The sequence below is a fragment of the Alligator mississippiensis genome, chromosome 4 (assembly GCF_030867095.1).
Source record: "Alligator mississippiensis isolate rAllMis1 chromosome 4, rAllMis1, whole genome shotgun sequence".
Taxonomy (NCBI): Eukaryota; Metazoa; Chordata; order Crocodylia; family Alligatoridae; genus Alligator; species Alligator mississippiensis.
In genome coordinates, this window is record NC_081827.1 from 64,946,547 (window position 1) to 64,970,596 (window position 24,050).

The 24,050-nt window shown below is 43.6% G+C and overlaps 1 protein-coding gene across 2 annotated transcripts in view; it reads left to right on the forward strand.

Moving 5' to 3' along the window:
• The window catches only part of MON2 (MON2 homolog, regulator of endosome-to-Golgi trafficking), a 140,879-nt gene that overhangs the window by 48,331 nt on the left and 68,498 nt on the right, over positions 1-24,050 (forward strand). For both annotated transcript variants that reach the window (XM_006260497.4, XM_014595901.3), the window contains exons 10-14: positions 1,838-1,977; positions 11,574-11,727; positions 19,595-19,818; positions 21,580-21,661; positions 22,746-22,927. In XM_006260497.4, coding sequence (XP_006260559.1) covers positions 1,838-1,977; positions 11,574-11,727; positions 19,595-19,818; positions 21,580-21,661; positions 22,746-22,927 — 782 coding nt within the window. The remainder of the gene's footprint in view (positions 1-1,837; positions 1,978-11,573; positions 11,728-19,594; positions 19,819-21,579; positions 21,662-22,745; positions 22,928-24,050) is intronic.

Here is a 24,050-nt window from a genome sequence, read left to right on the forward strand (position 1 = left end):
GCACAGAACTGGACGCGGTACTCCAACTGCAACCTGACAAATGCCGCATAGAGGGGAAGGATCATCTCCCTGGACCTGTTTGTGATTCATCTCTAGATTCATGACAAGGTGTGGTTAGCCTTACTGCATGTCATTTGTAGGGGTGGGGAGAAATATATACTGTATCTACTTGAATAGAAGACAGCCCTGGATATAAGACTACTTCTAATTAGATTTTATATATGGAAAGCTTTATAAATTGGTTATAATTTTCTGAGTATAGAATCTAACTTATTGGAGGCTGGCCTTGATTTTTGTCCTCCTCATTGCTATAGCAGGGAAAATAAATCTGGGGAGTTAGGTAGCCCTCTTCCTACCCCCCCCCCCCCTTTACTTTCAGGCCCTGCTTTCCCTCAGCACGTGGAAGAGAAGAGCAAATTTGGAAATGCTGATCTTGAAATTAAACATAGCTGTTATTTGCATATAATACTCACAGATTTAGTTCATCCAGAATTTTTGCAGGTTACCTTTTTTGAAACTGCTGAAAGTTTATGGTGGACCTATGCCAAAATACAGTTTTAGGCAGCACTATGGCACCTGCTTATAAATAGTACAAACTATGCATGTTATTAGTACAAAGCCAACAGGCTCATAATTTACCATATAGTTCACTGGGTTGGGCCCACCAGCGTCCACAAGATTTCCAGTCACAGTGACTGAGCTTGGCACTGCTCTGTGTGTGTGTGTTCCAGATTACATTGTTCTTCCCCTCCCCCCCCCCCCCCCCCAAAAAAAAAAAAAGGTCCATGTGCTAATTGCCTGCCCACCTCCCCCCACCCACCCCACTCATGACTGGAACTGGGTGTTTTTGTCATGAGCCTGGGATTGCTCCCAAAACTTACGCAGATGAAGCACAGGATAGCGTAGTCCAGCTCTACCTTGGGGAGGGCAGGGACACATTAAATCATATGCAACAGGCTGAGAGAGGTGGTGACAGAGGATTCTGGGTGAACTGTTTGGGACTCTGTTTGGTGATGGTTTCTAGACATTTAAGGCTGGTAAACTAAAATCATTGGAAGTGGGAAAGAAAAGCAGCTCGGTTGTGAAAGTGAAGAGCAAGCTGAAATGTTTGCACTGTAATGGCTCACCGTGAAAAAGAGTTGGCGCTGAGGGGCACACTGAGTGCAATGGGCACTGTCATGTATCTTATTCAAATGGACTGCACTAGCCTGTCCTTTTGGTAGGCTCCCATCAACATCTCAAGGCCTTTTGGCTAAAATCAAGCATTTTTTGGCACCAAGGGGTAGGTGTCAGTGCTGGCTTTGGCCTTCCTGGTGCCAGCCTGGTATTGCAGTACCTCTAGGCCCAGTGCCAGTTTCCTGTGGAGGGCCAAAAAAAAAAAAGAGCCTATCAGCATGTTTGTCCAATATGGGCCACGTGTTTTATAGTTTGCTCAGTGTTGGTTATATTTAATTAGCGTCATAGTTGGTTTCCATTACTGAACACATGCTGATTTTTGGCAGCAGGTTATTGATAGACAGTGAATTTGAGGTGTCCTTGTATGTGAATGTAAGATGATAGGCTTTTCTTCCCCATGCTGATTGGAGGAAAAAAATATCTTCTTGTATTCAAGTAAATATGGTATATGTTAGGCTTCTTGTTGTAGTGCAAGGCAGTGTCATAGTCCATTGAGCACTGGGCCAAAGTTACCAGACTTATTTGGTTTACCACTTTGAACGTGAATATTTGCCCCAAAATTTAAAGACCTAATCTGCCTTAACCATAAAATTTCAACCAGAAGGAAGTATTGGTATTGATTATGTCACTGACCCTTGCTTATTTATTTTAAAACTTACAGATCATTTTGTCAGTTCTATGATATGAAGCAACATTCTACCAAGGTTTTCCGTGATATTGTGAATGCACTGGGATCATTCATTCAGTCATTGTTCCTTGTACCAAATACGGGGAATACATCAGCTACAACGAATCAGACAGGTAAACGTTTCTTTGCGTTCTTGCTCAAAGTAATTTCCTCATATTTTCTCATAATAGTTGATAATTATTTAAAGAAGTCTCAGATTTCTATACTTGGTGCTGTTCTTAAAATAAATTTAGCACTGGTAAAAGTAGAGGCGAAAAATAGAGACAAAATTATTGTAATACTGTGCCAATTTTTCTGAACTGTACTGATTAATATATAGTTCTTCATCCTAGTGAAGTCCATGAATCTGTCACAATGAGAGCTTTACTTCCTATGTGGGGTAGAACCAGACCTGTCTGCACTAGGTTTAAGGGCAATACCTACCTTGGAAGTTGCTTCTGTTTTTTTGGGTTTTTTTCTGTTCCTATAGCAGCCAGATGCAAAATGATGTTTGTATGAAGTGATCTTTTCTGTTGTTAATTAGAAGTCAACAAATTCAAGCAAAAAATCATGATTTAGTTACTGCGTTGAGCAAGGGAAAACAGTATAGACTTCACCCAAGAGGGCTCTTATGCAAGTATATGAAAACAAGTAAATAAAGCTGTTGAGTCTCTGCACTCTCAAGTTCAGTATATTCAAGAAAAGGAAATTGTTAGAAGCCTTTTTAAAATGGTTTGTTAGAGCAGCCACCAATTATCTAGTTTAACACAATTGTAGAGCATAACCTTGAAACTTTAATCCCAGCCTTTGCAGCACTATTCTAGTTGGAATTCCATTTTAGTTGTCATACTTTTATTAGGAACTCCTCTTTCCACTTGGATAATTCCTCTTTCCACTCAGATAAGTGGCAATTGTGAGCTTTTTAAGACAATCCATTACTTAACCATCTGCTTCTGACAGGTAGTCCTCACAAATATCACAAGACTAGGAGACTCAGTTATATTCCTCTTTTTATAAAAAGTGGAAGCATGGTCATAATACTAGGGAAGAGTATAACAGTTTCACACAGGCATGCAGGGAGAAAATTAGGTAGGCCAAGTATGTCAAAAGTAAGAGGAAGAACAGATGAACTGATTCCCTTGCAGAATGTGAAAGATAATCTAAACAGAGAAGGCTGAAGTATTTAATGGCTTTTTTATTTCAGTTTTCACTAATAGGGGCAGCTACCCAATGTTGAATACAGTAGACAGCAAAGGTGGGGAAGGAGGCAAACAGCCTAGAGCAGAGGTTCTCAAACTGGTCCGCAGACCACCGCTGGTCCGTGAGCTCCAGTCAGGTAGTCCACCGAAAGGTTGCGGAACAATCGAGAATATCTGTACTTGTAAGGCGAGACTGTTGATATTAAAGTAAGAGTTGTATGCTTTGATTTGTAGAACAAAAAAAAGGTTAAGTGGTCTGTTGAGACCCTCAGCAATTTTCAAGTGTTCTGCGAAAAAAAATAGTTTGAGAACCACTGGCCTAGAGTAATGACAAAACAGATTAGTAATTTCTTAAAGAAGCTAGATGTTTTCAAGTTGGAAGGGCCGAGTGGGCTGCATCTACAGATATTGAAAGAATTGACTGAGGTAATATTGGAGTCCTTGGCTATACTCCTTGAGAACTTGTGGAGGTTGGGTGAGATCCTGGATGACTGGAAAAAGGCAAAAGTAGTGCCCATCTTTAAGCACGGGAAGAATGAGGATCTAGGGAATTGCAAACCAGTCAGCCTGATCTCTACAACTGGAAAGATCATGGATCAGGTCCTCAAGGAATCCATTGTGAATCACCTAGAAAAGAACAATGTGATCGGGAACAGCTAGCATGGATTCATCAAGAGGAAGTAATTCCTGACCAACTTAATTTCTGACTAGTGGGCTCTCTGGATGGGGGAAAGTAGTGGATGTGTGTTAAACTTGACTCCAGCAAGGCTTTTGACATCATGTCTCTTGGTATTTTCATTAACAAGTTAAGGAAATAAACTAGCCTGAAGTGTACTGTAAGGTGGGTACATAACTAGTTGGATCATTCTACTCAAGGATGGTCGTCAGTGGCTCAGTGTCTGGTTGGAGGAGGTATAAAGTGGGACTCCCCAGGAGTCTGTCCCATGTCCGTTATTGTTTAATTTTTTTCATTAGTGATTTGTGTGATGGGATTGAGTGCATAGTTAGGAAATTTGTGGATGACACCAAGATGGGTGGCACTGTAGATATGCCAGACGGTAGGGCTAGGATCCAGAATGACCTGGATAGATTAGAGCAGGGGTTCTCAATCCCTGGGCCACGGTCTGGTGCCGATTCACAGTACAGTTGGCTACTGGACCAGAAGTGGCCATGGACTGGCAAACCGCGGCCCCCCAGAACCAGGTGGAGAGGCTGCAGCTGCTTCCGCAGGGCCTGCAGCAGCGCAGGGTTTGGCACCTCCCCCACCAGGAGGTGGGGGTTTGTTTACCTGTCTTCCAGCCAGCAATTCTGCCAGCGGTTGGCTGTGACTACTGAGCTGTGGTTTGCCGGGCCACAGCCACTTCCAGGCTGTGGTTTACTGTGCCGCAGCATAAAAGTTTTGGTAACCCGTGGACTAGAGTAATGGTCTGTAATCAGTCAGATGAGATTCAGCAAGAACAAGTGCAGAGTCCTCCACTTGGGGTTGAAAAATTGCATGCAGAAATACAGACTGGAGAATACTGGCTAGGCTGCAGTACAGCAGAGAGGGACCTGGGAGTTATGCTGGACCTCAGGCTGAATATGAACTGAGAGTGTGCTCTTCTTGGAGGGAGCAGTATGGAGCCAAGAACACACTGGGTTGTATTAACAGGAGTGTCATTGCAATCAAGGGAAGTGATTCTTCTGCTTAATTCAGCACTAGTGAGGCCTCAGCTTGTGTACTATGTCCAGTTTTGGGCCCCACACTTCCAGAAGAATGTGGACAGTTTGGAAAGAGGAACAAAAATGATTAGGAAAAGCTGAAAGAACTAGGGTTATTTAGTCTAGAAAAGGGAAGACTGAGCGGGGATTTGATAAGTCTTCAAATACCTGAAGGATAATTATAGAGAGGCTAGAGAAGAGCTTTTCTGTGTGGTTGTAGGGAATAGAACTGGGAGCAATGGACTCAAGTTGCAGCAGGGTAAATTTAGGTTGGAGATTAGGAAGAACTTTCTTACTATGAGCGTGGTCAAGTGTTGGAACAGGCTACCTAGAGAAGTTGTGGAATTTCCAGTCCTGGAAGCTTTCAAGAGCAGATGAGATGGATACTTGGCTGGGATGGTTTAGTCAGGCACGGACTTTTACAAACAGGCTTACAGACTTTGAAAAATGACTGTTAGGTTGTAGGTCTAAGGACATAGGCAGACAAGGTTCCTTGGGTGAATTTGATATCTTTTATTAGACCAACCCAAATAGTTGGAGAATAGTTATTAAGCAAGCTTTCGAGTTCAAAAACCCTTCGTCAGGCTAAGGAAGTTTCAGCAGTTGGTGTGTGCTCTTCCTGGATGGAATGAAAAGTAAAGAAGCCAGGGGCTGGGCTGGGCTGGGGAGTCAGTTGCCAGGCAGATTATACTGTATCAAAAATCCAATGTCTATGTTTAGTCCATGATCTCTAGTATCCAGGAGGTTGATGAAATGGAACTCATAAGCTCATCTCTGGGAAGTGTTGTGTAAGTTTCCCTTGAGGATCAGGACTGAGAGATTGGGGAGAGAGTGTCCCTCCTGTGAGAAATGTGCCCCCACTGGTAACTGGGTATTTCTGTCTTTGACAGATTTCTGGTGTGCGTTCATTCTGGTGCGCAGTTGTTGTTTGGTCTGTCCTACGCATTTTCCATCAGGGCATTTGGTGCATTGGATGAGATATATTACATTTCTGGAGGTGCAGCTGTAAGATCCAGGGATGCTGATGGCTCTGTTGTGGGGTGTAGTAATAGTGGGGTGGTGGAGATGTGTTGGCAGGTTTTGCATTTCTTGTCATGGCACGGTCTGGATCCTTTTGGTGTGTTCTGGGCTTGAGAAAGTTTGCTTCTGGTGATGAGGTTGGCGAGGTTCGGTGCTTGTTTGAAGGCTAGGATGGGGGTGACTCTGGGAAGATCTTTTTAAGAATAGGGTCTCTTTCTAGTATGGGTTGCAATTTTTTGAGGATTTTCTGTACTAGAGATCAGGGACTAAACATAGACATTGGATTTTTGATACAGTATAATCTGCCTGGCAACTGACTCCCCAGCCCAGCCCAGCCCCTGGCTTCTTTACTTTTCATTCCATCCAGGAAGAGCACACACCAACTGCTGAAACTTCCTTAGCCTGACGAAGGGTTTTTGAACTCGAAAGCTTGCTTAATAACTATTCTCCAACTATTTGGGTTGGTCTAATAAAAGATATCAAATTCACCCAAGGAACCTTGTCTGCCTATAACCTTAAGTATGACATTTGTTGTAAAATGAGGGAAACTTAGTTGGTGGGGAATTATTCCACTGACAGTGACTTGCCCGTTGGGTTCTGCTCCCAGGGTATAAAAGTAGCTCAAGGTAGCCATTGTAAAAGAAGGACCTATTACTGAATGGAAATTTTGAAGTAGGCACAGATAGACCTGCCCCCCCATTCCTGATCTGGCAAAACTTATAATTTTGAAAGCTTGTCAAAGGATATAAATAGTGACACAGTTGATCCACTTTACTGGGTAAAACAGACATTGCCTCTTGTCCTGCGGGGTGGGGCCCTGCCCCCTCATAAGTGATGGGCCAGACCCAGTGGGACAACATTTGGGGCATACCTCTCTAAAATGGAGAGCCAGCCCCTACGTCTCCCTGCTTGTTGAGGTATACCCAGATAGTTGTGTATCTAGGAAAACTAACAAGATCAGGTATTCCACAATATCTCCATGTGATTTGGGAATAGTGTGTCTTTTTCTAGTTTTAACTTTAATCATGTTGAAAGTTGCATAAGCTAAATGGGAAGAGACCACTCTTTTTATTTGGATTTTTTGTGCGGGAAACTACTCAGGACTAGCTCAAGTACTTTCGATTCACACCTTTACTTAATCTAATATAAAGTTACACTATAAATAAACCTGTAGGCCCAGTGTTATTTTCTAATCTATCTTCCTGTCTTGGTTTCAGCATTTCATCTTTTCTTTCTTTTTTTCTGTGTGTATATATATTTTGTTTCTCATGGGGTTTTTTTTCTTTTTCTTGTCCTCCTTCAGGCCAATGTCAGAAGTACAGATAAAGCAACTTGTTCAGCTTGCTTTACTATTTCAGTCTGCTGATAGCAATGATTGCTCAGTGATATGATGCTACCTTTTTATGGTCCAGCTTAGGCACTGACATAGATTTGAAATGAATAATGCTGCAGGACCATTTATGCAAAGCAAGAGATGAAGGCCTTGTCTGCACCATTTTATATTGTTATAATTAAACTAGTACAATACCTCTGCTCCTAAATTTCTTGCTGGGATCCTGTGACCTGAGCTGACTTCCTGCCCCTGGGGCAGGGGGCTGGACTCAATCTTCCAAGGTCCCTTCCAGCCCTAATGTCTATGAAATTACTCTTCCTCCCATCTGTGCCACAGACAAAAGAGGGAGGAAAGAGCCAAGTGGTCACAGACCTTCCTGGAGGTAGATGCATGCAAGTTTACCTGCCCCATGATCAAAGTACATGCGGAAATGCAGCTTCTAGTCGAAATACATTTGTCCAAGTTTCAAACAGTCCATCCATGTCGCCTCCAGGGAAAGGATACAAGGGAAGTGGTGCTGGCTCCTACCCTGGGGGTCTTTAAGAAGTGGCTCAATGCCTACCTGGCTGGGGTCACTTGGGCCCAGTTTCCCTCCTGCCCAGGCAGGGGGTCAGACTTGAAGAGCTACAAGGTCCCTTCCGACCCTAATTCTATGATTCTATGAACCCCTTTGTTGTGTAAACTATCATAATCGTATACCTTATACTTTTATGAAGAGGGAGGTAAGCTAAGTAGTATAACTGAGTCTATATTGGGGATTGTGTTTCTGCAATTATTTGTATTTGTAGTTGGAAACAAAACGGAAAAACCCCCACCACCTCAAGTTTGTGCATAGTCTGTGTTAAAACCATATGAAGGTTAGGGGTTGGCAATCTTTAGGAGCAATATAATGCTGCTTGCTTTGTGGTGGGCCAGTGCTTCTGATCTGGGTGCTCTTGCATGTGCAAATCTCTCCCTGTCACTGCAGAAGCCCCCCAGTGCAGAATTGCTGCAGAAACCCCTTGCAGCTGATATCTGGGCTTTTATGTCCTGAATAAAATCCCTCCATGGGCCAAAGATTGCCAAACCCAATGTGGTTATTTCTGGATTCCTACTAATCTGGAACTACAAACACCTGTTTCTTCCCAGTTACAGGAAATATTTCTGCCATGTCCAATGGCCTTCAATGGAACAGCAATTATTATGTTTTAATTTATCACAATAACTTGCTAAGCATAGGTAGCATTAATTGAAACTGCTAATTGTCATGAACTACATGAAATGATTTAGGGTAGTTATTCTTAAAGCCTTTTCTTGGTCTGGGGGATTTTCAACATCTCTGTTGTTGTTTAAATATTTGATGACCATGCAGAAGGTAACTTGTATGTATGTATGTATGTATGTATGTATGTATGTATGTATGTGTATTGATGACAGTCTTTAGCAAGATTGACCTTTTTGGCGTTTTGAGTTCTGTGCTCTCAGAATAAAACCAATTCTGTGACTGCAATGTAAGTGCAGACAGTTATTCTCAAAACCATTTGGGTCATTAAACATTAAACAGTAATGTTTAAAAATCCAGTTTATTTTACTGTTGGACTGTTGACTCTTCTTATGATATGATATAATTTTATTCTTAACTCTCATTTGATGTAACAAACTAGAATGATAGAATGCGTTTGAGCACAAATTACTGTATTTACTTGAATATAAGACAACTGTGACTATAAGATGATCCCCCAATAATTAGATTTAATTTGGAAAATGAATACATTTTATTATAATTTTCCAGGTGTTGAATCTAATTATCAGAGGATTCCCTTGAATTTGCCACCTTCCCAGTTCTACAGTAGAGAATATAGTGGCTGGGGGAAGAGGGAGGCAGAGGTAGCCTCCTTGATGTCTTCCCATCCTCTTTCCCCACCCCCCTGCTTCTTCCCTCTAGCCTTCCTGCCCACCTTTACTGTCAGACCCTGCTCAGGCTCTGTTCCATCCCTAAGCACAAGTGAGCTGCATGTGATAAAAAGGTGGGGAAGGGACAGAGGCAAGACCAGAAGCTGCAGAGTGGGGCCGGGCAGAAGATACAGAGGGGGGAAGGAGACTGCTGTGGGTCTGACTTTGGCTCTCACTCAGACTTGGGACCTGGGGCCAGGGGCAGAACCACCTGCTGCCCCTCTTTTCCCCCCCCTCTCCCCCCCCCCGCCTTATTAATTTGACACGCAGAGGAACAAAAACACAGACTTTGAAATAAACAGATGTGCAAATTACTATGGGTACATGTTGACTTAGTTCATCCAGAATTAATGCACATTAACTTTTTGTAAACTGCTTCACATTTTTGTACAAGTACTCCGTAAACATTATGGAGTACCACTTTTGTGCCTACTTATACATAATGTAAGCTGTGCATGATGTTAGTCCAGAGCCAAAAGCCTCATGACTTACCACATGGTTCATTGGACCCCAGCAGAGTCTACAGCGTTTCAAGCCATGGTGACCTCGCAGTCCAGCACTGCTCAGTATGTGTGCATATTCCAGATATCCCCACAAAATATCTACATGCTTAACTGGTCCCACACTTGTAACTGAAACTGGGTGTTCTTGACACGAGTCCTGGGACCCTCCAAAAATTTATATGTAGATGAGGTGCAGGGCTGCCTGGTCCCTGTCCACCTCATAGAGAGTGGGACCACACTAATCTTATTTGCCAAGCTGAGAGAGGGGGTGACAGAAGCTTTCGGCTACATGGAAGTTTGGTGACTTCTGCCAGACATTTAAGGCTTGTGAAGAAATGGGAATCATTGGAAAAGGGAAAGAAAGGCACTGCTTAGTGGTGGGAGTGAAGAGGAAGTTTAAATGTGTTTTGATATAATGGTTCATCATGACTTGAAAAAGTTAGTGCTGAGAGGGACTGACTACAATGGGTACTATATCCTATTCAGATGGGCTGCATTAACCTGTCCTTGTGGTAGGTTCCCATCAGCATTTTTGGCACTAGGGGTGGAGTGTTGGAGCTTTGGCCAAGTCCCAAAAAACCTTGCAACCTCTATTTGGAAGATACTGGCATGCCAGGGGTGGATGGCAGGCGGGCTACAAGGGTGCCAATCCTTGTTGTGGCAGCACAGCCCCGGCCCCTTTCTCACTGTGCTCCCCAAGCCACATGTGTATCTGCTGCCAGCAACGAGCTGGGCCAGGGCTCTGAACCCCAGTGCAATTGCTTGAAGCCTTGCAGCTGCCTGCTACAAGCACCCCGGGCTCTGTGGTGGGCAGCAGGAGCCTTCCCAGAACCCGGGCTGCTCACAGCAGACACCTGTGACCCTGCAAGCCACTGTACCAGGGTCCAGAGCCCTAGCCTGGCTTGTTCCCAGTAGTGGTTGCACATGCGCCTTGGGGAGCATGGTGGGGAAGGAGCTGGGACTGTACTGTCCCCAGCTCCTTGCCCTTTGTGTGCCCCAAGGCATGTGTGCAGCTGCTGCTGGCCACAGAGCCTGGGCTGCTCACAGCAGGCGGCAGGCAGACTGCAAACAGCTGCGCTGGGGTCTGGAACCCCCCAGCTCAGGTCTGTGGCTGGCAGCAGCTGCACTCACACCTTGGGGTGCACGACAGGGAAGGGGCCTGGGGCATTGCACCCCTAGTCCCTTCCTTCCTTGCTGTGCGCCCTGAGGCACACATGCAGCCTCCACTGACCACAGTTCTGGGCTGGGGCTCCAGACCCTGGTGCACTAGTTGCTGCTTCCCGGATGCCTGCCATAGCCAGCTTGGGCTCTCTGGCCAGGCTCCTGCTGCCTGTCACAGAGCCTGGGTTGCCCGCAGCAGGGCTTGCAGCTTCCCTGTCACCAACTGTGAGCAGCCTAGGCTCTGTGACCTGCAGCGGCTACCCAGAATTTGAGCCACCTGTGGCATGCCAAGCAAAATGGCTTTATGTGCCATGCTGTGGCACGCGTGCCAGGGGTTGCCAACCCCTGCTCTAGAATGTCTTAGTGCTAAATTGTCTAGTTTGCTGTTATTTCTCTAAGTCTTATTTGTATCTTACTGAAGAGTTACATTTGATATTTCTGTGAACTGATAATGAAGCAACTATTTTAACTTTTTGTTTACAGTATTTATCTAATGTAGTAGTACATGGTGATCTCTGTTTGGGGTTTTTCTTTCTTTTGATCCAGTATATATCATGGAGCTATTTAGGTTTAATTGCTATAAAATGCTTTGAATGCTTCTGTTTGAAGTTACTAGGAAGTACAAAATATTTTAAATTGTAAAAGAGGTATTTATATTACTATTATAACTATGATTGATATTATTCTGTCAGATACAGAGCCTTGTTTTAGCCAGCAGAGGGCACTCAAAAATAGTTTTTAAAAAACTTTTACCAAGCATCTGGTTTAATACATTTATATCTCTGCACATAAAAGAATATAGAAGAAGATACTCTCTGTTAATTAAAATAAAGATTATGGTTAATCTTTGTGGGTTTTTTTGTTTTTTATATATTGTATAGGAGGCAATACACCTGGTGGGACTGCCTCAGCACAGACCAACCCAGGAATACTGGGAATGGGTGGAGGTGCAACTGTATTACCTGCATTTGAATATAGAGGTACCTGGATACCGATCCTTAATGTAACAGTCCAGGGCAGTGCTAAAGCTACCTAGTAAGTAATAATGCCTATTTTAAAATGTTTTAGTTAAAAAATATATTTTTTGGTGATTATACAATATTTCTGTTGTATGGCAAGCCATGCATTGCATTGCTAATGTCAAACAATATTGTAGATTCTCTTCAGACTGATATTCTTTTTTATTCTTTCTATATTTGAAATTCCCATTCAAATATTACTCATTACTTTATCAAGTGTCAACCATGTTCTTTACTGTACCCTTTCTGTGTTAATTCTGTGCATACTACATCTATGTAGTAAGAAGCATTCATGGGAGTAGAAAACACTTTTCCAACTTTACTGGCAGTTTGTCTTGACGTTAAAATATTGACAGTATTAGTGAAATACTGGTCCTTTTGCTACTCTAAGTGTATTGTGAGTCCCTATGCTGAGAATGAATTACAAGCAGTCCTTCACATGGCTGGCATCTCAGTCTTTTTAAAGATTATAAATCAGAAGTTCTTGTACTCAGAACTTGTGAGCCAAGGCTTATAATCAGTTTCAGGATGTTATAATGTCCATTGAAATAATGTCAGTCGTTCATGTCAATAATGCTTCAACAATGTCATCTTTTTAAAAATGTGGTTTATTTTCAGAACCTACAAAGTGTTACCACATTGCTTAAAAGATGTCAGACACCTCAAGTCAATAATCTGAAGATTCATACATGAATGTAACTAGGCCTCTTCCTAACTGCAATTGTAGACTTAGTCTTTTAGAAAAATAAATTCTGAATTAGTTTTCAAGGCTTAGCAATAGTTTACACATGTATGTAAAAGAAACAGTGTTTACTGAAACAAGGAAACCAAAAAGGAATGCAAAGTTCTCTCTTATTTGCACAGTTCTTGAGGACTACTTGTTTCAGCTATAAGTGGATCCTTTCTGAAAATTACTTGAGCCTTTTGCTCCCTCTTTTATTTCTTATTTTTCCTCTCACCCGTCTCTGACTTTTTAGCTAAAATCATTGTGCTTCCCCAAGCACTTTCCAGCTTTGTTCCTCAAGTGACTCTGTTTTTTCCTAAATCATTTTAATTTCTTTTACCAGAAGAGAGACTCTTAAGTTGTCCCCTGTCTATAGTCATCTTCTGCCTCATTCCATCCCTTCCTGCTGCTGTAGATTTTCTATAGAACCAGAGATGCAGGATTCTAGGGGTCTACTGTGCTATGACTATATACATAACCTAGTGAGGTCCCTTTTGTATTGTGGTAAAAGCCAGGCATATCAATCATGGGCTGGAATGGTGGATGTCTCGACCCACTGGGATTTCCTCTTCCCAGATTACTGTGCCTTGCCTTTAAGGGAAGTGGACTTGTGACAGCCCACAATCTGAATGTGTCGCCCAAGCTGAGATACCGTGTGTGTGTGTGTGTGTTCAAGCACATGTGTTCAGCAGACTGTGGGACTTTTTTTTTTGTGGGTTTTTTTTTGTTTGTTTGTTTTGTTTTTTTTCCTTGAACTGCTGGGGGGTAAAAAGAAGGGTAACGTGGGGCCTCTGCGGGACACGCTAGGAAATCTGGTGGTCTCACCAGAGACAAAGCCAACCTATTTAACAATTTCTTTGCCTCGATTTTTCGAACAGGGACCAGGTCATCCCCCCCCCACCGGGATCCCCAATGGTCCCAGGGGAGGCACAGCCAGGTCCAGGGTCAGAGAGGACCTAGTCAAGGACATTCTGGTGGGACTGGATGTGTTCAGCAGGTCCTGACGATCTCCACCCCAGGGTGCTGAGAGAATTGGCAGAGGTCATTGCGGGACCCTTGGCACAGCTTTATGAGCATTTGTGGTACTCTGGCGAGGTGCCAGAAGAATGGAAAAGGGTCAATGTGGTCCCCACTTTCAAAAAAAAGGAAGGAAGGAGAACCCAGGAAACTACAGGCCTGTTAGTCTTACCTCAGTCCTGGGGCAGCATTTTGAGAAAATTATCCAGGTGCATGTCTGCGAGGGGCAAGCAGGGGAGTGTATGCTTAGGGGCAACCAACATGGGTTTGTTAGAGGCAGGTCCTGTCAGGCCAACCTGGTGGCCTTCTATGACCAGGTCACAAAATCCTTGGATGCAGGTGTCATAGATTCATAAATGTTAGGGTCAGAAGGGACCTCAATAGATCATTGAGTCCGACCCCCTGCATAGGCAGGAAAGAGTGCTGGGTTTAGATGACCCCAGCTAAATGCCTATCTAACCTCCTCTTGAAAACCCCCAGGGTAGGGGAGAGCACCACCTCCCGTGGGAGCCCGTTCCAGACCTTGGCCACTCGAACTGTGAAGAAGTTCTTCCTAATTTCCAGTCTAAATCTGCTCTCTGCTAGCTTGTGGCCATTATTTCTTGTAACCCCCGGGGGCACCTTGGTGAGTAAAGCCTCACCAATTCCCTTCTGTGCCCCCATGATGAACTTATAGGCAGCCACAAGGTTGCCTCTCAACCTTCTCTTGCAGAGGCTGAAGAGGTCCGGGTGCCCCAGTCTCTCCTCATAGGACTTGGCCTGCAAGCCCTTAACCATATGTGTGGCCCTTCTCTGGACCCTCTCCAGGTTATCCACATCCCTCTTGAAGTGCGGCACCCAAAATTGCGCGCAGTATTCCAACTGCGGTCTGACCAGCACCCGATAGAGGGGAAGTATCACCTCCTTGGATCTGTTCATCATGCATCTGCTGATGCACGATAAAGTGCCATTAGCTTTTCTGATGACTTCATCACACTGCCGACTCATGTTCATCTTGGAGTCCACTAGGACTCCAAGATCCCTTTCCACTTCCGTGCCACCAAGCAGGTCATTTCCTAGGCAGTAGGTATGCTGGACATTTTCCCTCCCTAGGTGCAGCACTTTGCATTTCTCCTTGTTGAATTACATTCTGTTGTTTTCCGCCCATATGTCCAACCTGTTCAGATCTGCTTGTAGTTGTTCCCTGCCCTCTGGTGTGTCCACCTCTCCCCACAGTTTTGTGTCATCCGCAAACTTGGACAGAGTACATACACTTCACTCCCTCGTCCAAGTCGCTGATGAAGATTTGAAGAGTATCGGTCCATGGACCGAGCCCTGCGGGACCCCACTGCCCACACGCTTCCAGGTCGATACTGACCCATCCTCTACAACTCCCTTGGTACGACCCTCTAGCCAATTCACCACCCACCGGACTGTGTAGTCATCCAACTCACAGCCTCTTAACTTGTTCACCAGTATGGGGTGGGATACCGTATCAAAGGCCTTCCTGAAGTCTAAGTAAACGACGTCAACCCCTACTCCTGCGTCCAGGTGTTTTGTAACCTGGTCATAAAAAGACTAGATTAGTCAGGCATGGTCTACCTGCTACGAACCCGTGCTGGTTTCCCCTCAGCATAATTTTTCCTGCCAGGCTCTCGCAAATGTGAGCCTTGATAATTTTTTCAAAGACTTTGCCTAGGATGGAAGTGAGACTGACTGGCCTATAGTTGACTGGGTCCTCCTTCCTCCCCTTCTTGAAAATAGGGACCACACTGGCCCTTTTTCAGTCCTCTGGGACCTGGCCCGTGCGCCCTGAGTGTTCAAATATTCCTGCCAGTGGCTGCGCAATGACGTCAGCCAGTGCCTTCAGTACCCTCGGATGGAGCTTGTAGCAGAAAGCCCCCTTTTCCTCTTGCCTGCATTTGCTCTCCCCTCTTTGGATATGTTTCTCTTTTTCTACCTTTTCTTCCTTCCTCTCTCTTTCACTTTAAGATAAGGAATTGTATTTTAAAATGTGTATGTGTGCATTTTATATCTCCCCTTGTAGTTTGGTATTTTTATCTATTTGTGTGCCATGGCATTTGTAGCTTATATTTTATACTCCTCACCTTTCAACTTTCAACTAAATGTGTTTTAGTAAGTTATTCATTGTAACATTGTTAACAAAGGCAGGAATCAAACTGCCCTTCACAGTATCAGGCTGGCCCCTGAAAGAGCGAGTGAATCAGTGATTGAATGTGTAACATGATTGAATGTGTAACATGGAAGCAGGCAGCAATTAACACCTGGAAGCTGCAGATCAACCAACGGAAGAACTCAACAGAAGACAATGTAACAACCGGGAAATCTCTCTACCTCACTGATCAAGGGCTAGAAGCCCTGGCCTGACTTAATCAACACCAGAGACCAACTTTTGGGCTGAATATCTCCAGATCGACCACTCCCAGAGCCCTATTCTAAATTCATCAACAGACTCCTAAACCTGCACGTACACGCGGATGACCCCTGGGGCTGACAGATGCTGTCCAGTAGCCACCGAGGGGGGGGAAGTCCCACGAGGGTCAATGACCCCTGGACTGGGCAAACCAGAAAACTGGGGAGTCACCAAAGTCTGCCAGGGACAGATAAAAGGCAGTGAAAAGTGACCCTCAGTGGCGCCCTCTTGATCTCCAACTCGACCAGACCTGTCCAGCCAGAAGGACCAGCCAGTGACCCCCTTCTGGAAGATAACACCACACTGAAAGAAGCCTCAACGACAGACTCCAGCGCTTGTAGGATAGGTATACCTGACTCTGTAGCCTGCTACTGTGTGTGTGTGTATGTGTGTGCATGTGTGCGTGTGGACCAGCCCCAAGGTTTATGATTACAGTGTTTCAATCCGCCTAATAAACTAGAATTTTAAGGATCCCGAGTTGGACATTTGTAGCCAACAAGCTCATCCAGGCCTGCCGACTGAAACGCATCCAGTTCCTCCAAGTGCCTCTGCACCATCTCAGGGTCTACGCTTGGTAGTCTGGCATCCTGTTGCTGCCTCTCTATAATCCCAGTGAGAGCCTTGTCTTGCCCCTCGCTTAGGACCTACAATCCCAGTGAGAGCCTTGTTTTGCCACTCGCTTAGTGTCATGGTGGATGTAGTCTTTCTGAACTTTAGGAAGACCTTCGACACAGTGTCTCACCCCATTCTCGTTAAAAAATTAGGAGATTGTGGTGTTGATGCCTACACAGTCAGATGGGTCGCCAGTTGGCTGGAGGGCTGCACCCAGAGAGTGGTGGTGGACAGGTCATTTTCGACCTAGAGACATGTGGGTAGTGGGGTCCCCCAGGGCTCAGTCCTCAGGCCCAGACTGTTCAACGTCTTCATCGGCGACTTGGACGAGGGGGTGAAAAGCACCTTCTTCAAATTTGCAGATGACGCTAGGATGTGCGGAAAAGTGGGCACACTAGAAGGGAGGGACAGGCTGCAATTGGATCTGGACAGGTTACAGAGGTGGGTGGATGAGAATAATATGGGATTCAATACTGACAAGTGCAGGGTACTGCACCTAGGGAGAGAGAACCAGCAGCATACCTACAGGCTGGGGAACTCCCCTCTCGTCAGCACAGAGGCAGAAAAGGATCTTGGAGTCATTATAGACTCCAAGATGAACGTTGGCTGCCAATGTGGGGACACAGTCAGGAAGGCTAACTGCACCTTGCCATGCATCTTCAGATGCATCATGAGCAGGTCCAAGGAGGTGATCCTCCCCCTCTGTATGACATTGGTCAGGCCACAGTTGGAGTACTGCGTCCAGTTCTGGGCCCCGCACTTCAGGAGGGATGTGGACAACATTGAGAGGGTCCAGAGGAGGGCTGCTCACATGATCAGGGGTCAGCAGGACAGGCCCTATGAGGAAAGGCTACGGGACCTGAACCTGTTCAGCCTCCACAAGAGAAGGCTGAGAGGGGATCTGGTGACCGTATATAAACTGGCCAAGGGAGACCAGCAGGCAATGGGAGTCCCTGTTCCCCTGAGCACTACTGGAAGTAACAAGGAATAACAGCCATAAGGTGACAGAGTAGATTCAGGCTACATATCGGGAGACACTACTTCACAGTCAGAGCGGCTAGGATCTGGAACCAGCTTCCAAGATAAATGGTGTTCGCTCCTACCCTGGGGGTCTTTAAAAGGAGGCTAGATAGACACCTTGTCGTTTGACCCCAGTATTCTTTCCTGCCTATGGCAGAGGGCTTAGGTCTCTTCTTACCCTATCAACTATGAAACCAGGAGGGATAGAGACACCACTCTGAGCAGAGTTCTTTGCTGAGTTGGGGAAGAACTCTCCAGAGCAGTGGGTTTAAGTTAAGACCTCAGTAATGTGAATTCATGATCTTTTTGGTTCAGGGAGGAATCGTTATACTTGTTTTGTATTGTCAAGGTATTATTTACAGCCATGAGACTGGAAGTATGTTAAGTAACAGGCTGGAAATAAGAGGATGCTTGAGTTCAAGACTTGGCATAGCCATGGAGTATCTTTGTAAACTTGAGGAAGTCACTCAGTTTTCCTTGTTCTTAAGTTCCCCTTCTCATAAACTGAAGGTGAGACATTCAGGCCCTAGACAGATGTAACATCTAAGATGCTTCAGATGGTGAGCAGAGAGGCATACATACCCTATGAAGTGCTCTAAAACTGGCCAAAATGCTGCAAAAATTATCTTGAGTATAATAGCAACTTCTTTAATGGGCTTTATTTTGGAGCTTTTCCAGTTGTGTGTGCCCATGCAAAGAATGCTTCCTTATGTGGCTTTTGAGGCTAGGAGACTAGAGGCTGAGTGCACAGGAGAGCATGCATTGGCTCTGTAGCTAAATACAGATGGTCAAAAAGCCCAAGGCTGAATCAAGTCAGTCTTTGCAGATTAGTCTAAGCTGCAAGAATTAAACTGAGAAACAACTGGATGCACATTTACCTTTGACTCAGAAAATGCATCCACATGCCTGCAGTGGTTTAGGCCAGAAGCTGGGGGATGCTAGAGCACAGTTCTCTGGTGCTGCTTCTTCCTGCTGCCCCTAAGCTCTCTGGTTTTGTGGTCCAGTATTACAGCAGCAGGACTCTACAGGGTTGCTCATCACTACTTCTTCCTGCCTCCAGGTGTCTCTGGGATTTCTAGTCCACTGTCACAGCCAGCAGCAACTTTCAGTAAGTTTAGTAGGGCAGGGCAGGGCAGCTCTGTGCTCATGGGAAGGGGGTTTAACCAGGGGAAGGGGGGTTTTAACCCCACTCCCTGGCCCTAGACCCCAGCTAGGGCAGTCCCTGCCTCTCTTCCCCCTCCTCCACCCCTTCTCTGTTGGAATAGACAGCACATCACAGCCCAGGGCTGGAAAGCATGCTGAGGGGGATTGTGAATTAACTTGAACCAGGAAGGGGTCTGGGACAGAAGTTTCATAAACTGGTTTGACCCAGATCAGTTAAGTCTGATACTGCATTCAACCAGGTTTATCTTAAACCAAGTTTATCTTATGCCAGTTTCAGTCATTTTGAAACTGGTTTATGTGCACTGAACTTCTGTTCTGTTACAGATTTAAACCAGTTTCTGATGACTTAAGCCAGTTTGTGTGTAACTTTAGTCCCTAGCCTCTGTGTTCCTCTCCCAACCCCCTCCCCCCCTCCCCCCCTTGCCTCCCAAGTTGTCAGAACCAAATATGGCAGTGGTAGATGTTTGGTCATCTTCTAGCATCTCTCTGTTCTTGTGGTCCACCATGATAACTCTCTTTAAAGACCATTTTGTAACTTGGCATTTAGTTTATGGTGATTATCTTAATTATTATTTTCCTTTATTTGAATTCCTCATGTCTGTGACACTTCCATAATGCAATATTTGAGTTAATACAATAAGAATGAAAATGAAGTAGTTTTTCAGTGAAATGTGCTTAAATATATAATTTCTAATAATATTTAGATATTATATAACTGTCAATAAATACAAATCTTGCCATTATTGTATTTAGTAATGTTTTGTTCTTGATGTATTTGTATATTAACATTTTCTTGCGGCTTTTTACTGTAAAATTGAAAGGTTATTTTGTAAGATCTTGGTAATTTAATAATGGGTGATTGGAGTGTTATTTTACTTCATCAAATTTTCTTTGTTGCTCTCACAATCCTTTTCAATACCTTCATCCTTTTAGCCTAGAAATGCTGGACAAGGTCGAGCCACCTACTATTCCTGAAGGTTATGCCATGTCCGTGGCATTCCACTGTTTGCTTGATCTTGTTCGAGGTATCACTACCATGATTGAAGGGGAGTTGGGACAGGCTGAAACAGATGGTCAGACTATGGCTGAAACAACTTCATCACCAGCACAATCTTCAGACCAGCAGTCGGTATCTGACCAAACTGACAAGGAGCTAGGTATACAAAAATATTGATACTGTATGAACTACAGTTCAAGAACATAAAATCTTTGGAGTAAAAGTCTGAATTTTAAGTACTAGATCTTACTTTAAGAGCCTTTATGGAGCTTTACGCAAGGCACCCTAGTATCTCCATAGTTAGGATAAAACTAAAAGCAAATCTGTCTTTTCATTTTAGTATTTTAATTTATAGTTTCTGAATGCTATGTACCACTTTGTTATGTACCACTAGGGGTGGAGTGTTGGAGTTATGTACCACTGAACGTTATGTACCACAAGGGGTACGTGGTGTAAATGATTTTACATTTACACTTCGTCATGGTGTAAATGATTTTTCCAGAATGTTGGTAACATTTTTAGTAACTTCAACATAGCAATCATTTGAAATTCTCTTAGAATTTGTTTTAATTGTTGTTGAACCACTACAATGTTTCTGATTTCATACATTCTCTTTTCTATAACATCTCAAACATGGGTCTCTTTGAAAGTTTAATACCCTTTGTTTGTAATACATTTGTGTGTGTGTGCACGCGCGCTCAGAAAGAGGGCAGCAGGAGTTCTGTTAGCTATCTGAGTTCTCTAGTAGTGTTGTCTTGTCTTGGCCGCATCCACACACACGTGGGCGTTTGGCTTCCCAGAGACAAGCAGCAGCAGTGCACCTTGCTCTGCCACTACTTGTCCCCAGGGAATGCCCATGCCATGCACGCTTTGGTGTGTGACACTTAACCCTGGGTGTGGTAGGAGAAGCTGGGACCAGTACTGTTGGCCCCAGCAGCCGCACCTGGAGTCCTGGCGGCCTCCCAGGGCTGCAGCAACGGCAATTCTGTTGTGTGGAGTCTGGCCAGCAGCCGCAGCGCAGTTCCAGGCAGCCCAGCTCCACTTTTGAGCGGCATGTGCTGCCTGTGCATGTGCTGCTCCACTTTTTTTTTTTTTTTCCCCATGGGTTTTTTGGCCCCTGGATATCCACAGGTCAGAAAACCCACAGGGAAAAAAGTGGAGCAGCACACGCAGGGGCAGCACTCCCTTGCAGCATAGAGAACATCTGAATGTGACGTATATACAGATGTTTGCTGTCCCGCATACTGCACAGCTGTGATCACCTGGACATGGCCCTCGAGTCCTTAACCTTGCTTATCATGGAGACCATGGAAGGCCAAGAGCACAGCCTGGCCAGTAGAAATATTGGGGTTGTGGAGTTCATGAGTGTAGTAAAGAGTCTCTAGGAATAGGGGAAAGCTGAAAGATCTGTGGTGGGGGAAGAGGATTTGGAGGAAGAACAATATGGAAGCTTTGCAGACCAGGTCAATAGGCGAGGTGGGTTTCTTCCTCTCTTTAGCAGGTGTATCTTTTTACCCATATCTCTACTACATGCACTTTTCTAGTGTATAAATACTTGTACAGGTGAAGTTGTAGTCTTGTGTTTACACTAAGTGTTTTGAATATAAGTTGATGCAAGATGTGTGTGCGTTATAATTGTCTTATTTTGAAAGTGCAAGTGATTTTTTTTTTTTTTTTACTTACTTTAATGCACTCCAAGTCATATCATGTGAAATAAAAAAGGCCTTTTTTGGCATTTTCCATATTTTTTTGTGATTTGCAGTGTGGTGTTTTCACATTAGCAAATATGACTGAATTTTTGTTTAGGACAATATAAAAGCAAAGATGAAAATATCCAGCAATCACCATTTTTCTGTTTGTTCTAGTAGTCATTAAAAAATATTCCATATCTATCACTACGATAAAATATTTTTCTTTTAAGTTAGCAGAGCTGTCTGGGAAGAAATGGTGAATGCATGTTGGTGTGGCCTTCTAGCTGCACTGTCGCTGCTTCTTGATGCCAGGTATTCATTCTCTTAATTTTTGCTTATCCTTCATAGCTTATATTACCAATTCTATCCAGAACAGATTTTTTGCAGCATGTCAAGTTGGCTGCTGTGTGGGATGAAACCGTTCACAAGAATTAGGAAGAGGTTGTGAAGAAGTTTTTGAGTTAATTTGCCTGGTGGTCACCAAAAATCTAACACAGCTTCTAATATGGTAGTCCACAGCCTTTTTAGACTCAAGGCATCTTTTGAAAAATGCCAGTCCTTTGCTTTCACTTGTTCTTGACTACAGAAACATAATAGAGCAATTTTTCTGTTGCAAAGAACTCAGAAAGATATCACAGGTCAGAATGTTCTTGACGCTGCGGATTCCTATTTGACATTCTGGGGTTATCTGGTGAATCCTGTGCAAGTGTTCACATACCTAACAGTGCTAATATTGCATAACACCCTGCAGCATCATTAAAAGGATCTTGTGGCACTCTTCAGAATTGGAGTATTAGTACTAGTGTTCTAGTACTATCTGGAGGCAAAAGTACTTATTTTATAACAAAATTACATTTTCAAAATTTTATATTTAGTTTTTTTAATCTCTCTTTACACAGGCCATTGGCATTTTTTAGCACAATGAAATTATTCTTCTTGAAGGGCAAAAGTCTTGGTTGATGTAATTAATGGAGTAAATAATTTTCCAGCATCTCTAAGTTCTAGAAAATCCTTTACTTTAAGTTTGCTGTTAAGAGCGGTTGGGGAAGAAATGGTGAATGTTTGTTGGTGCCGTTACTAAAAGCTATCGTTTTACCCTATCTTTTTCTTTCAGAAAGTCCACACTTCTTGAATCATTGTTTTAAAATACTTTTCTGATGGCAGAAGTTGATGCATCTACTCTGTGTTCCTTATGCTAAATCCTTCAGAACTGCAGTGTTATATAATGCGAATGAGAATTCAGAAATGTTTTATTAATTGGGTACATTTGATCTTTAATGTTTTCAGTGTTGATAATTTTTGTCTCTGAATTCTTATTGGCTTTATCTAACTTCTAATTAGCTTCTGTATCATCTTTTGATGACTAATCCCTACTAAATATTCTATATACTTTCAGCACGGATGAAGCTGCCACAGAAAATATTTTAAAAGCAGAACTGACCATGGCTGCACTTTGCGGAAGACTGGGTCTTGTAACCTCAAGAGATGCCTTTATCACTGCCATTTGCAAAGGCTCCTTGCCTCCTCATTATGCTCTGACTGTACTGAACAGCACAACTGCAGCTCTTTCCAATAAAAGTAAGAGCATAATTTATCCTTAATTTATATACTTTCATCTGTTAACCTAATCTTCTCTGTCCTGCTTTCTCCTTCTCTCTCTCTCCCTCTCAAATCAGTATTTCATGTTCTAAATAATTCTGAATCATAGTAACAAACCTGAACTTTTTTCCAAGACATGGGTGCTCGCATATGGAGATATAATATTTACTAATCTAAAATACGTGGCTGTGCAGTGACTAAAAGTATCCTATTTAGGTCCTGATGCTGCAGGGCAACAGTTGTGATTGTAGTCGCAGTGATCTCTGTGCAATCATGTCTGGTACTAATGCCTTGCATGATCCTTATTTTATTCATCCACATTAAACCTTGAAAAAGAAAAAGAAGCGTGGTAGGTTAGGCTTTTTTTCGACGCAAGGAATGTGCTGTTCCACATTACTTCGAGGCTTTCCATATATCATAGCACATGTGCCTTTCTCCAGCATTCCCTAAAAATATATATTTATTTAACATTTTAAAAATCTTGATTGCTCTTTATAAAAAAAAAAGTTATGATTCAGTATTTATATTTTCAAACAAAACTTCTCTATGCTCTAGTGCACTTTACATAGAAAAGAATATTCTAGATACCTTGCATTATATTACTCAGATTATCTTATGACACTATGTGTTTGCATCATTCTTACCATGGTGCAAACTCAAGGACCTTTCCCTGCCTGTAGGAAAGTGGTTTAGGTGCCACCACAGCCATCTCTTTCTTTTTTTGCTTCCCCCTGCTGTCCTTTGATTTTGCAAGGGGACTACTCAAGGTTGAAAGTCCTTGCATGATCCAGTGGATAGGTTAGAGGCTAGAGCATGCTAGGTTGGTAGAGGGACCCCTTTAGTCCTTCCACCCACAAAAAAAAAAAAAAAAAAAAAAATTTAAGAGAGGCTGAAGCTATTTTAGGGTACCTTACAGATTCCTTTATTTTGCTCTACAGAACCCCTGCTAGGGTGAGGCTTCTGGGCATGTTTTCAGATATAGCATTCCTTTATAGCATACCTTTGATATAGCTCACACCTATTAAGAAAGTGGTAAAAGGCTCCAGAGTCAATGCAGGGTATCCATGCTTTGATGGTACTGTTACTGTGGTGGATCCTTTCA